At 40.9% G+C, this 15,588-nt stretch overlaps 1 protein-coding gene across 4 annotated transcripts in view; it reads right to left on the bottom strand.

Annotated features, from left to right (window-relative positions):
- sephs1 (selenophosphate synthetase 1) overlaps positions 1-15,588 on the bottom strand; it is a 67,483-nt gene that overhangs the window by 7,795 nt on the left and 44,100 nt on the right. For all 4 annotated transcript variants that reach the window (XR_010977697.1, XM_068059562.1, XM_068059561.1 and 1 more), the window contains exons 5-7: positions 12,399-12,553; positions 6,241-6,331; positions 5,584-5,683 (exon numbers count right to left, since the gene is read on the bottom strand). Coding sequence is in view for 3 of the 4 variants with exons in the window: in XM_068059562.1 (XP_067915663.1) it covers positions 5,584-5,683; positions 6,241-6,331; positions 12,399-12,553 (346 nt within the window). In the remaining variant the exon portion in view is untranslated. The remainder of the gene's footprint in view (positions 1-5,583; positions 5,684-6,240; positions 6,332-12,398; positions 12,554-15,588) is intronic.

The following is a 15,588-nucleotide window of genomic DNA, read 5'->3' on the forward strand; positions in this document are numbered from 1 at the left end:
TGCCACATGCCTATGGTGCAAAATAAGTCCTCAATTTTGAACAGGAACAAAGGAAATTTGTGGGAAATTTCCTTACTTCTTGCAGAGAGACTGCAGGCTATATTGTGTATCTATTATTGCTCACAGTTGCTAAATCTGATTGTTAAAATACTCTAGATTTCTTCCCCTTACCAGTTCAGTGTTAATCCCTTTCCCTCTTATGTACGTTGACACTCCACTGCTCTTCTTTCTCTTCCTTCCCCAAGTTCAAAGAAGCAGCCTGAATCACTGCTGTTGGCTCCTACTTTATGCTAACTGTTGCTCCAAAAGATGAAACAGTGCTGCTCATGGGAACTGATGATCTCACAAAACTACAAGATGATCCGGAATTCCAGTCCACAGGGTGTACTAGTGTTTGGACCCCAGAGTAGTATCAGTACGTAGCTGGAAGCAGTGACAGAGACCATTATGGGGAATGGAGCAGAATTATGTCATTAGGAAACAAGATTTTTTAAAAAAATTCTACAATAAAAATGTGAACAATATTCCAGTGGTATGACCGACCACTTTGCAATGAATTATGTTAAAACGTGTGCCTGTTGGGCAAAGAAAGGACTAGGTGTAGCCTTGGACAAAGAGAGTTTTCCAACATTCCGTGCCTGGACTCACGTCAAGGTCACCTGTTGTGGTACTGGAGGGCCATTGGTGCCAGTGAAACTGCAGCCCAGCAGGATTAAACACCGTCAAGATAGGAGGGAAGAACCTTCCGTGAGTTACAGGATGACTCTTGCAATGGCTTTGATCTAATCAGTGTCTCCGACAATGCAGTGCTTAGTCAAGCAAGCACACGCATTTTTTAAAAATACAGTATGTATTGTGTTCAAACAAAAAAACTTCATGACAAATATGAAAAGAACATTATAACTAACCCATTAAAAATTAAACAGGATATTTCAGCACTTAATGCGTCCTGTCAAAGATCTGAAAAATTTGCAGTCATACCATCAAAATCCTCTGTGCTCATCATCCCAAAATAAATTTTATGTGGCACACCTCTTCTTGAGAATACAGGGAAGGGGATGTAATTTTTAGCAAATGTATGGAATGCAGAAGGGGCCCAAGGACAATAGGTTTATCTTCTCAATATTTAACTGAAGAATTTCCAGCTCATCCAAGACTGGATGTCGGGCAAGTCGTCTGACAACACAGAGACAGAGCTCGGTGCCAACAACACATATGGAAGTTTTGGAGTCTTTCAAGAGCACCACAAAGACGAGGAAGAGGAGAAGGCCAAGGATCCATGGGGAATTCCAGAGACAATAGTGCTTAGACGGGAAGAAAGGCTGGCTGCAATCAAATAGGCGAGAACAAACTATGCCACTGAGCTGGACAATGGAAGAGAGATGGAGAAGGATGGTGTAGTCCACAATGGTGAAGCCTATAGTGAGGTACAGGAGGTTGAGGAGGGATAGTGCAACATGGCCACATAGTTGGTCAGAGAGGATGTCATTTGTAACCTTGATTACGGCCATTTCAGTGTAGTGGCAGTGGTGGAAACCAGATTAGGAGAGATTCAATCATGGAGTCGCAGGAATGAAGGGCATGGATTTGGGAGGTGAATACACATTCAAGGACTTGAGAGGAAAGGGAGATTGGAGTTGGGGTAGTAACATGCAAGGTCAGATGGATCGAAAGCTGTTTGTTTTTGAAGAGATGATGACGACTGTGGTTTAAAAATGGAAGGGGGACAGTACTTGAGGACAGGGAACCATTTATGACGTCAGTTAGCATGGGGTCAAGAAGGCAAGTTTAGTGGTCAGCGTTTTAGTGGGAATGGGGTCAAGGTGGATCTCATGGATAAGGTGAATTGAAAAAGGGTTTGGGGATGGCAGAAAAGAAAAAGATCAGGGTAGGAGAACCTTGTGGGAGGTTTGACTCGGAAGACAAAGGGAAGGGGAGTAGGGTAGAGACAAATAAACGGATGACCTCCATCTTCGTGATAAAAGAGGTTCACAAGCTCCTCGCACTAATTGTTGGAAGAGAAGGTGGCCGGGCAGGGGACCGTTGGTAATGAAGAAATAAAAGGCTAGTGTTATCTCCTGCATGATTCTGGAGTAGAACCACAGAAATTTATGGCACAGAAGGAGGTCATTCGGCCCATCGTGTGTATGCCAGCCAAAACAGTGCTATCCAGCCTAATCCCACTTTCCATCTCTTGGTCCATAGCCTTGTAGGTTACAGCACCGTGCATATCCAAGTACTTTTTAAGTGCCATGAGGATTTCTGCCTCTACCACTGTTTCAGGCAGTTGGTTCCAGACCCCCACCAACCCCTGGGTGAAAAGTATTTCTCAATGCCCATCTAATCCTTTTACCAACTGCTTTAAATCTATGTCCCCTGGTTAGTGACTGCTCTGTTAAGGGAAATAGATCTTTCTTAACCACTCTATCTGGGCCCCTCATCATTTTATAAACCTCAATTAAATCCCCTTCAGCCCCGTCTGTTCCAAAGAAAACAACCCCAGCCCAATGTACTCTCTAATTCTTTTTGTGGTGTGCAGCCAATTCATTTAAGTGCGTGGTCCCTTTAATTTTTCTCTGTGGCCACACACAGGTAGCAACTTAAACTGGCCAACTTGCACGCAGCTGCAAGGGAACGTTTGCATTGCTGCGTGGCTGTGCGGCTTAGAGGGAACATTGTCCCAGCTCATCCAATCTTTCTTCGTGGCTAAAATTCTCCAGTCCTAGCAACATCCTCATAAATTTCCTCTGTACCCTCTCTAGTGTGATCACATCCTTCCTGTAATGCAGTGACCAGAATTGCACAGAGTTCTGGCCTAACTCCTGTTTTATACACAGTTCCAGCATAACCTCCCTGGCTCTTACGTCCTATGCCTCAGCTATTAAAGGAAAGCATCCTGAATACCTGATTAACCACCTTATCTACCCGTTTTGCTACCTTCAGGGATCTGTGGACATTCACTCTAAGGTCCCGCTCCACTTCAGTATCCTACCATTTATTGTGTATTTCCTTGTCTTTTTTGCCCTCCCTAAATGCACTTCCCTTACACCTCTCCAGATCAAATTCCATTTGCCAATTTTCTGTCCACCTAACAGCCCGTTACCTTCCTGCAGTTTACAGCTTTTTCCTCATTATCAACCACAAAGCCAATTTTTGTATCAATTGTAAACTTTGTGTCAACTGCAAACTTCTTAATTATGCCCCCTACATTTGAGTCTAAATCACTGATAAATACCACGAAAAGCAAAAGGCCTAGTACTGAGCCCTATTGAACCCCACAGGAAACAAGCTACCAGTCACAAAACACCTGCTGAGCATTACCTTTTGCTTCCTGCCACTGAGCCAATTTTGGATTCAACTTGGCATTTGCCCTTGGATGCCATGGGCTTTTATTTTTCTGATCAGTCTGCCAAAAGCCTTGCTAAAATTCATGAAGACGACATCAAATGTGCTATCTTCATCAACCCTTCCTTCTTAACTAACTCCTCAAAAAATTCAATCAAGTTAGTCAGACACAACTGTCCCTTAAGTAATCTCTGCTGACTGTCCCTGATTAATGTGCCTTTCCAAATGCTGCTTAATATTGTCCTTCAGAATTTTTCCCACAATAATTTGCCCATCACCAAGGTTGGGCTGACTGGCCTGCAATTATTCCATCTATCCCGTTCTCCCTTTTTAAACAACGGCACAACAGTAGCAGTCCTCCAGCATCATGCCTGTAGCCAGAGAGGATTGGAAAATGATGGTCAGAGCCTCTACTATTTTCTCCCTTGCTTCTACTAACAGCCTGGATACGTTTCATCTGGGTCTGGGGATTTAACTACTTTCAAAGATGATTAACAGCTTAATATTTCCTCTTTCGCTATGCTTATCCCATCTAATATTTCACACCCCTTCTCAATTACAATGTTTGTACATCTCCATCTTTTGTGAAGACAGACACAAAGTATTCATTAAGAACATGCCCACATCATCCTCTTTCACACACAGGTTATCTTTTTGGTCTCTAATGGTCCTTATTTTTTCCTTAGTTATCCTCTTGCTCTTTATGTATACATAAAACATCTTTGTGGCTTCCTCCATTTTACTTGCCAATATTTTATTTGTTGGCTTTCCTAATTATCTTTTTGATTTCACCTCACTATTTTCTATACTCTGCTGGACTTTCTGCAGTATTGAGTTCTTGGTATCTGACATAAGCTTCCCTTTTTTAAATTTATCCTACCCTCTATATTTCTTCACTTGTCCCATTACCAAGCCATTTGGCTTTGTACTATGAAACCTTTTGTCATTTAATCTCTCCTGCCCTCCACCCTATCACAGACCTTCCCTTTTGTTGTTCATCACCTCCTTAACCCCTTTCACTTGCTGAAACCTATTATATTTCTAACCTTTGACAAATTTGATGAAAGTCACAGGCCTGAAATGTTAACTCTGTTTTTCTCTCCACAGATGCTACCCGACCTGCTGAGTATTTCCAGCATTTTTTGTTTTTGTTTCTGATTTCCAGCATCTGCTGTATTTTGCTTTTGTTCAACCCTCTATGCATCTTGGCATCCAGGGAGTGCTAGTTTTGGGAGTCCTGCCCTTCTTTGTGGGAACATATTTGATCTGAACCCTCACTATCTCCTTCTCGAATACCTCCCGGTGCTCAGACAACGATTTACCTTCAAGTAACGATTCCAGTCCACTTTTGTTAAATCACATCTCAGATGAGTAAAACTGACCTTTCCCCAATTGAGAACTTTCACTCCTGGTCTAGCTTTGTCCTTTTCCATAACCACACTAAACCCGAATGATCAGTTTTGGGGACAGTTGGCTAAACTAGTATTGTATGCTCAAATTGGCACCCCTTCAATAGGATGATACGGTAGTGTAGTTAAGTTACTGGATGAGTAATCCAGAGGGCTGGACTAATAATCCATTATTTGTGATTATATGTAATCATACCTGATTTGGCAATTGTATTTCAAGTGAAAATTAATTTGCATTTCAACACCAAAAGTCCTTCACTAACCTATTTGCAGGAAGGAGAAACATTGATTGTTCTCGGTGAACAAGGGACAGTACCATTGATTGGCTAGTATTTAGCAATACTCCTACAGTGGCCTGAAAGGAGAGAGGTGGGAAGAGCGACTACAATTTTAGCAGGCTTAACAGGTTGATAACATGTTTAAGGTTGCCTGCTCACTTCAGCACGTCTAGATATGAGGAGGAGAGGGGTGAAATCAGCTGTCTGACCTAGCTCAATGATTATATTAATAACCAAGCTGCAGCTGAAGTTAAATCATCCTCCTACATTTTCACTTACTTACAAAATTGGAAAAAAAGTATTTTTTATTCTACATGGAGGATGGCAGAGAATTACAAGTACACTTAAGCAATAACTTCTATTTTTCAGATACAATCTAACAGAAAAGCCACTTCGTCATTAATGAAGAAACCAGCAACAACATCTTACATAGGACTGTTCTGAAATTTTATAGTCTAGCACACATACACAAGTATTTTCTTTATTTGAAAGATAAATTGTTCAAATATTATGTCTGCTACCATCAATGGAACAAATCACTCAGGGCATACCAGTTCTGTTCAATCGTGCCATATTCATCATTGCTTCCTGGTAAGCCAACTCCACATCTTCTTGAGTGACAACAAGTTTAATCTTATTCCATTTCTCTGGCTGTTGGTAAAAACATGGGGCAGTTATAAAATTGTACTGAAAATACTTTTTGTATATTAGGAATAATTTTACGAATGCACATTCCTGGTACCAAAGTTCGCCCACCAGGAATTTATTTAACAGATGGAAATTATGGGGAAATCATGTCTGAATTTGAGATGTGCACTGCAGGCAGGCAAATCTCCAAGTCAGGAATGCAAATTCCTAAAATTACCCATAATATAACATGTTATCTGGGCATTCAACCACCAGAATACCTTAAAACAAAATGTATTGTTTTTAAAATAGTCAGTGATAAACATGCAGAATATTTAACTCAGTGAAGACAAACCAAAAATTTGAAGGATCATCGTATTGCAACCATGACATTACCAGTAACTTTTCATTAACACGATCACAAAAATAAAATATTATGACTCGAACAGTTTTAAGTTGTGTTTTGAAAATTAGTAGTGTACTTTATTTTTTGGTGGAGGGAGGACATAAATAATCAAGCTGCCTATGTTAAATAACTTAACAGCAAAATACTGCACTATTATTGCCGTCCAAGTACTCACAATATCAAGCCACTGATGGACAGCAACTGCTACCTGAGTCCCAAGTGGTTTTGTTAATACCAAAACATCGCCTGGTACTGCATTGTCTGGCCTGCAAAATATTTAAAATCATTTTAACAAATGAAGAAATACACAAATGAGTAATTTGCTGTCCATTTATTAACTTACCAGCTAAGTTACATACCCATAGCTGCTGAATTATATACAACATGGACAAATGTACAAATTAAAATTAGTTAGTTCATTACAGAAGGCTTGGCCAAGCAATTCTGGAAGACCAATTAATCCGCCCAGGATACTAATATATTTACAAGTTTGGTAGAAAAATTTTGAAACATATCACAAGTTGATGGCTAAACTATACCAATTCCACAATTATTCTGAATTTCACAAGACCTTTTTTTAAAGCTTAGTCAAACACAGCACAACTGTATGAAATACCCTATATGCAATCTGAGAACTGTACACTGTTTTTACTTTACCATATAAAGTCATGAAAAATGATTACTTTACTTTATCCATCTGTTTCAAAGAATGAAGTTAATAAAATGGGGCATTATACCTGCAGCAAGAGATGATCAATGTCTTGAATCATGAGCCTGGCTCTAACTCATTGGCATGACTTACTTGATCAGCTACAATAAAGATATTTACAACAAATCGTTTAACAGCTAATGATAACACATTAGCTACTCAAAATCTACTGAATTACTTTTAATACAAGACAAATCAGCAGCCAAAGGACTTGTCTTGAAAACATAATGTAAAGGTTCACACAAAAATTACCCTAGTCAAAATCAATTTTACTGCCATTTCTCAAAAAAGAAACAGAAGGATGAATTAGACTTTCTTTTTGCCTGTACTGAAAAACATACCCAAATTAGAGTAGAAAACTTCACAGAACAGGATTTTTAAGAGTTAAATAGATTGATCCAAGTACTGTAGCGAACAGACTTTCATAAATGATGTTTCTTAATTGGAATGGAAGATACGTTAGGGACCATTACTGCTATGTTGTAGTATTAAGCCATAGGTTTTCCGTATCAATCATAGATCATAAAATATAAAATATTAACTTTCTTTCACTCAAAGAAGCAACAGCTTATACCAACAATTCTTCAGTTACTACTATTTTGGAAAAATAGACACAACAGACCAGGTTTTTCCACTGCAATTTCCTAACCATTCACATTAATGGATGGAAGATCAAGGCTGCCAAGTGCAGAAGCAGATTTTTTTTAAAACATTCATTCCTGGGATTGGGCATCGCTGGCTAGGCCAGCATTTATTGTCCATCCCTAATTGCCCTCGAGAAGGTGGTGGTGAGCTGTCTTCTTGAACCTTGACATCAAGGTACACCCAAAATGCAGTGAGGAAAGGAGTTCCAGGATTTTGACCAAGCGACAGTGAAGGAACAGTGATACAGTTTCAAGTCAGGGTGGTGTGTGGCTTGGAGGGGAACTTGCAGGTGGTGGCATTTTCATGCATCTGCTGCCCTTATCCTTCTAGGTGGTAGAGGTCATGGGTTTGGAAGATGCTGTCTAAGGAGCCTTGGTGCATCGCTTGTAGATGGTACACACTGCTGCCACTGTGCGTCAGTGGTGGAGAGAGTGAATGTTTGTGGATGGGGTGCCAATCAAGCAGGCTGCTTTGTCCTGGATGGAGTCGAGCTTCTTGAGTGTTGTGGGAGCTGCACCCATCCAGGCAAGTGGAGAGTATTCCATCACACTCCTGACTTGTGCTTTGTAGATGGTAGACAGGCTTTGGGGAGTCAGGAGGTGAGTTACTCGCCGCAGGATTCCTAGCCTCCGACCTGCTCTTGTAGCCACGGTATTTAGGTGGCTACCCCAGTTCAGTTTCTGGTCAATGGTAACCCCTAGGATGTTGATAGTGGGCAATTCAGCAATCGTAATGGCATTGAATGTTAAGGGGAAATGGTTAGATTCTCTCTTGTTGGAGATGGTCATTGCCTGGCACTTGTGTGGCATGAATGTTACTTGCCACTTATTAGCCCAAGCCTGGATATTGTCCAGCTCTTGCTGCATTTCTGCACAGACTGCTTCAGTATCTGAGGATGGTGCTGAACATTGTGCAATCATCAGCGAACATTCCCACTTCTGATCTTATGATTGAAGGAAGGTCATTGATGAAGCAGCTGAAGATAGTTGGGCCTCAGACAATAGCCTGAGGAACTCCTGCAGTGATATCCAGGAGCTGAGATGATTGACCTCCAATAACCACAACCATCTTTCTTTGCACTAGGTACGACTCCAAACAGCGGATAGTTTTCCACCGATTTCCATTGACTCAAATTTTGCTAGGGCTCCTTGATGCCATACTCGGTCAAATGCTGTCTTGATGGCAAGAGCAGTCACTCTCACCTCACCTCTTGGATTCAGCTCATTTGTCCATGTTTGAACCAAGGCTGTAATGACATCTGGAGCTGAGGGCCCTGATGGAACCCAAACTGAGCGTCGGTGAACAGGTTATTGCTAAGCAAGTGCTGCTTGATTGCACTGTCGACGACACCTTCCACGACTGAAGATTGAGAGTAGGCTGATGGGGCGGTAATTGGCCGGGTTGGACTTGTCCTGCTTTCTGTGTACAGGACATATCTAGGTAATTTTCCACATTGCCGGGTAGATGTCAGTGTTGTAGCTATACTGGAACAGCTTGGCTAGGGGCGCGGCAAGTTTTGGAGCACAAGTCTTCAGTACTATTGCCGGAATATTGTCGGGGCCCATAGCCTTTGCAGTATCCAATGCCTTCAGTCGTTTCCTGATATCACGCGGAGTGAATCGAATTGGCTGACGTCTGGCATCTGTGATGCTGGGGACTTCAGGAGGAGGTCAAAATGGAGCATCAACTCAGCACTTCAGGCTGAAGACTGTTGCAAATGCTTCAGCCTTATCTTTTACACTGATGTACTGGGCTCCGCCATCATTGAGGATGGGGATATTTGTGGAGCCACCTCCTCCAGTTAGTTGTTTAATTGTCCACCACCATTCACGACTCTACTAATGGCTTTTCTAATGAGTAACTGAAGAGAGTAGCTACCAAATGAAAAGAATCACAGAAGAGGAAATTGAAAAATTTGTCATAAAATTTAGTTGCATTATTAGTACACTCCACTGCACAAAAATAATAAAAATTAATAATGACCAAACCATTGCTAAATACACAAAATACTGCAAACCGAAGAGGTAAAATCAAACTGAAAAGGCACAGACACACATAATGAGGACTCATCAGGAGACTGCACAACTTTCACATTAATAAATGTCTTGTAAACAATAGGGTGTACATTTTGTATCAGACACTAGGGCGTAAACCTTGGGATTCCCTGATCCCTGTGGCAAGGCCCCACCAGCAGAATACATATTGTAAATTTTACCTCTGGACTGAAAGAATGTAAAATAACCTGATGCACAATTTCTAAACAGAAGATAGGATGTTGTTTTCATTAAAAAAAACCATCCTTTTCCCCCCTCTCCACAATGTTCTTTTTCCTCCTGATGGTATTGTCGCCTTTGTTAATCTTGGTCTCATCGCCTCCCAGAACTTTTCCAACTGGTCATTATTTATGTGCAGGCCTTGAGAGTGTGTAGGCTATTTTACCACAGGGTGCACAATAGTCAAGCTCAGGAAACATCTACACTCATGTACGTTCAACAACCCAGTCATTTGGCCAATTTCTCTTTTTCTTAATCTCCAACCTCTGATGTCAATTGTAGCATCATGACTGCTGTCTTAGTCAAGACCAGGCAAGATTAAATTTAGGACCTTCTTGGTCTTTATGGTTCAATTACTCATGGAGTCATAAGGAAGCCAAATGAAATTTTTCACATTTTATAAAAATGGCAACATTATATGGTTAATGAAATGGGAAAAATATCAAAATTACAGCAGCAGAAGGCGACATAGTACCCTGGCGTTTCAAGATTGTGTGTCAAGAATGAGGGTGCAAGTCCTTGCAGTGATTCCTTACAGGGCAAGGCTATAATTTCTCCTGCGCTGGAGAGGCGCCAGACATTTTCTAACAAGGGAACAGGAAAACACTAAAATTAAGCAGCATTCTATTATTTCAACAGATTTCTTTCAGGGCTTGCTCAAATGAAAAAAGTCATTTGTGCTTATTATTTATAATCTTGATTTAAAAGATAAAATGACAACTACCTAAATTTGATGACTTGTTAAAGCCTGTGCTATGTTTGTATGAAAAGACAAGGTCTAATGCTGCATCTATGACTAGATATACCAAAGAACAAAATACGTGGATCCACCAGAATATTTCCACCCTACTATATTAATGCTAAAGAATTATATCAATTGTTGGCCTGGAAGTCAAAATTTACATGATCTTTCAATAATTCAAATGGTAGCCATCTCATGATATCAGTTCAATGCAAAGTATTTATGCAAACACCAGGTCTTTCCGGTTACTGCACTTGAATGTGGGTGCACGTACAGATATCACAGAGAAGGTGGTCCTACAATAAGCTTTTGAAGGTATGTATTTATAAAATACTATAAATGAAGTGCTTTCTGGTCAATAATACAGCTTCAAATTAGAATCACGTGTGTTTACTTATAGTATTCACTTAAATCCAAACAAAGCACATTTAGAAGTGTCACTTAGATATCCATCATGTCAATATTCTAAGTAGCGATTCTTTTTAAACTAAAGGAAAATATAACTACTTACAAATTTGGTGTGCACAAACAAAATTTTTCTAACTATTGCATTCTGGGTGCATTGCTATTGTGCTCAATTCTTGATTACAAGCATATTGCAACTTGAGGCCTGAGAAAGGAATGTTGAGTACACAAATGCACAGCAACTTTCGCCGAATGCAATTTTAAGATTTAAATGTCAAAGCTTTGTTCTGTGAAAACTTTGAACGTTCAACCTATCAAAACTACAATAATTTCCTAAGGATAAAATTTTGTAAGAAGTTTGTACTTCTGAAAGGCAAGGGAGTTTTAGAAAACGCAAACTGGTCAGTTTCGTCTGTTGGCTTCAAAAAGGTTTTTTGGTAAATAATAAAATACTTTTAGTAGCCAAAAGTGAATACGTTTCGGATTCTCAATATACATTCCTCATTACCATTATAAAAAATATTAAATATAAAAATATCTTTGGGCAGTCAGTACTCAGAAAAAACCTGTGTCAGGGCAACATGACTCATGCTTGTAAATGCCAAATGGTGAGCTTTCCATCTTCGACTGTAATGACTGAAGGAGGTGCTAAACAAAGATCCATGCTCCAAAAACCCAGTTCAGTTAAACACTCAATGGAAACAGGTTGTTTGCCCACATTTCAGACAAGGTGCTGTGCCTGAAGCAACATCTACAGGGAATGAGATGGTTAAGATATTTTATTTTTTATTAAAAAAAAACTTAAAACTCTTAAAGAATCACCTTATCTTCAGAGATTCGGGCCATTGTTCTTTTAGCACATGATATACAATATTTATAGAAGTCAACCAAACTGCAGTCAGGAGTATTTTATTACACTGGATCTCCAAACTGTATGATTCTTAATCAAACAGGATTCTTAATCAAACAGGATTCTGGCCCTTTAATAGCTCAGTTGCACTTTGTGTGGTAAACAATACCTACAAATTGCAATGGGAAGAAAGAAATACATGAAGTTTTGTCCATTTGTGTAAGTCTAATTAATACAATGCAAGGAATAAACCAGTCAGCTGACTTTCCAAGTTTTTTCCTTCTTTAGTGAGGGCTTGACTATTATTGTGTGAAATATAAGGTTTGGGTCCATTTTGACAATTTTTAGTTTTGTATTGTCTCACCCACATCTTGTGTCAATTGGAATATAGCCCTTAATGATTGGAAAAGTTCTTTTTGCCGGATACTAATGAATTGCACAGGTTAACAGATCTATTAGGAGCAAAAATAGCAATGCAAACTCTTATCTTGTGGATCCACATCCATTAGTTCCCATCCTTTTTCGTTTATAGTCAACTCCTCATACACCCATGACTAAATGCAAAAGTAACTTCAAATGACAAATCTCTGAATAAGAGACAAGTATAAGCTTTTCTCTTCAACACAATAATCGCCCATAATCTTGAATCGACTATACATTCAAACCATATTATGTTACAATAATTGTACACACCAAGAATTAAACTTACATGATGAATTCATTCGGTTGGCAGACTGTAGTGGCCACACCTCCTAAAATGATCCATGGGTTTAATACAGTTTGTCCACCAGTAACTGATGTACCTGCCTCATCTGCTGCATCTTTAAAACCCTGTATTATTAGTGGCATTACTTTGTCCCGCTCCTGTGTGTAAAACACAATTAGACTTTGAAATAATTTGACTGTTTTTAAAAGCCAGTTTCAGCTGTTAAAATTTTAGAAATTGGTGTATAAATCATGTAAAATCTATGCTACATACCCATCAACTGCATTGTTAATAAAACTTTCTTACGATGCGAATGATACTGGCAAGTCAATATTTATTTCCCATCTATAGCTACCCTAAGAACATTAAGTTTCAACCATAGAGTGGGACTGCAGTCAGGTGCAGGTCACACTGAGGAGGAGTGCTAGGTTCCCCTCCCTACAGGACATTCATGAATCAGTTGAGTTTACAACACATAGCAACTTCCATCATCATTAGCTGGTGCTAGGCCACAAATTATCAGATTTATTGAATTCAATTTCACAAATTGCTGTGATGGAATTTGAACTCACCCTCTCTAGTCCAGTATGATATCCATTAAGTTACTGTACCCAAATATCACATCAAACTGCAGTTACTTTATTAAGTGAAAGAAATTATTTTCTAGTTATCATTTAAAAAACATTTTAATTAAATGGTACATTTATTAAGTCGTTACTTCAGATCCCAGTATCAGTATCTGGCAGTGCCCAGGTCAGATGCAGATCTGCTACTGCCTCAACCACATGCAATAACCCCAACCACTCAAAAGCACATCTCACTGCTGATCTAGGCTGGAGTGAATATATAGCCAGTGGGTTCGGATAATCCAACCTACGAAACCAAGGCAACTTAGTTCCAGCTTTTTGTTTTATTCTCTTTGAATTCCACAAGTCTGAGGATTTGAAAAGAGCTGATCTTAGTAGCACTGCCTCATTTCTTGCTTAATCCTCAGTTAGAACACCAAGATCTGTAAATATCTGCAATTTCAGATATATGTAAAAGGAACAAATGATTTAATTTAATTTTATTATTTTTTTTATTCATTCATGGGATGTGGGCGTCGCTGGCCAGGCCAGCATTTATTGCCCATCCCTAATTGCCCTTGAACCGCTGCAGTCCATTTGGGGTAGGTATACCCACAGTGCTGTTAGGAAGGGAGTTCCAGGATTTTGACCCAGCGACAGTGAAGGAACAGCGATATAGTTCCAAGTCAGGATGATGTGTGACTTGGAGGGAAACTTGCAGGTTTTGGTATTCCCATGCGTCTGCAGCCCTTGTCCTTCTAGGTTGTAGAGGTCGCAGGTTTGGAAGGTGCTGTCTAAGGAGCCTTGGTGCGTTGCTGCAGTGCATCTTGTAGATGGTACACACTGCTGCCACTGTGCGTCGGTGGTGGAGGGAGTGATTGGACATGGGGTGCCAATCAAGCGGGCTGCTTTGTCCTGGATGGTGTCGAGCTTCTTGAGTGTTATTGGAGCTGCACTCATCCAGGCAAGTGGAGAGTATTCCATCACACTCCTGACTTGTGCCTTGTAGATGGTGGACAGGGCTTGGGGAGTCAGGAGGTGAGTTATTCGCCTCAGGATTCCTAGCCTCTGACATGCTCTTGTAGCCACGGTATTTATATGGCTACTCCAGTTCAGTTTCTTGTCAATGGTAGCCCCTAGGATGTTGATAGTGGGGGAATCAGCGATGGTAATGCCACTGAACGTCATGGGGAGATGGTTAGATTCTCTCTTGTTGGAGATGGTCATTGCCTGGCACTTGTGTGGCGCAAATGTTACTTGCCACTTATCAGCCCAAGCCTGGATATTGTCCAGGTCTTGCTGCATTTCTACACTGACTGCTTCAGTATGAGGAGTCACGAATGGTGCTGAACATTGCACAATCATCAGCGAACATCCCCACTTCTGACCTTATGATTGGAGGAAGGTCATTGTTGAAGCAGCTGGAGATGGTTGGGCCTAGGACAATACCCTGAGGAACTCCTGAAGTGATGTCCTGGAGCTCAGATGATTCACCTCCAATAACTACAATCATCTTCCTTTGAGCTAGGTATGACTCCAGCCAGCGGAGGGTTTTCCCCCTGATTCCCATTGACCTCAGTTTTCTAGGGCTCCTTGATGCCATACTCGGTCAAATGCTGCCTTGATGTCAAGGGCAGTCACTCTCACCTCACCTCTTGAGTTCAGCTCTTTCGTCCATGTTTGAACCAAGGCTGTAATGAGGTCAGGAGCTGAGTGGCCCTGGTGGAACCCAAACTGAGCGTCACTGAGCAGGTTATTGCTAAGCAAGTGCCGCTTGATGACACTGTTGATGACACCTTCCATCACTTTACTGATGATTGAGAGTAGGCTGATGGGGCAGTAATTGGCCGGGTTGGACTTGTCCTGCTTTTTGTGTATAGGACATACCTGGGCAATTTTCCACATTGCAGGGTAGATGCCAGTGTTGAAGCTGTACTGGAACAGCTTGGCTAGGGGCATGGCAAGTTCTGGAGCACAGGTCTTCAGTACTATTGCCGGAATATTGTCAGAGCCCATAGCTTTTGCAGTATCCAGTGCCTTCAGTCGTTCCTTGAGTGAATCGAATGGGCTGAAGTCTGGCATCTGTGATGCTGGGGACTTCAAGAGGAGGCAGAGATGGATCATCAACTCAGTACTTCCGGCTGAAGATTGTTGCAAATGACTCAGTCTTTCAGTCACTGATGTACTGGGCTCCCCCATCATTGAGGATGGGGATATTTGTGGAGCCACCTCCTCCAGTTAATTGTTTAATTGTCCACCACCATTTACGGCTGGATGTGGTAGGACTGCAGAGCTTAGGTCTGATCTGTTGGTTATGGGATCGCTTAGCTCTGTCTATCACATGCTGCTTATGCAGTTTGGCACGCAGATAGTCCTGTGTTGTAGCTTCACCAGGTTGACACCTCATTTTGAGGTATGCCTGGTGCTGCTCCTGGCATGCCCTTCTGCATTCTTCATTGAACTAGGGTTGGTCGCCTGGCTTGAGGTAATGGTAGAGTGGGGGATATGCCGGGCCATGAGGTTACAGATTGTGGTCGAGTACAATTCTGCTGCTGATGGCCCATAGTGCCTCATGGATGCCCAGTTTCGCATTGCTAGATCTGTTTGAAATCAATCCCATTTAGCAC

This window comes from Heterodontus francisci, chromosome 27 (genome assembly GCF_036365525.1).
Source record: "Heterodontus francisci isolate sHetFra1 chromosome 27, sHetFra1.hap1, whole genome shotgun sequence".
Classification (NCBI taxonomy): Eukaryota; Metazoa; Chordata; class Chondrichthyes; order Heterodontiformes; family Heterodontidae; genus Heterodontus; species Heterodontus francisci.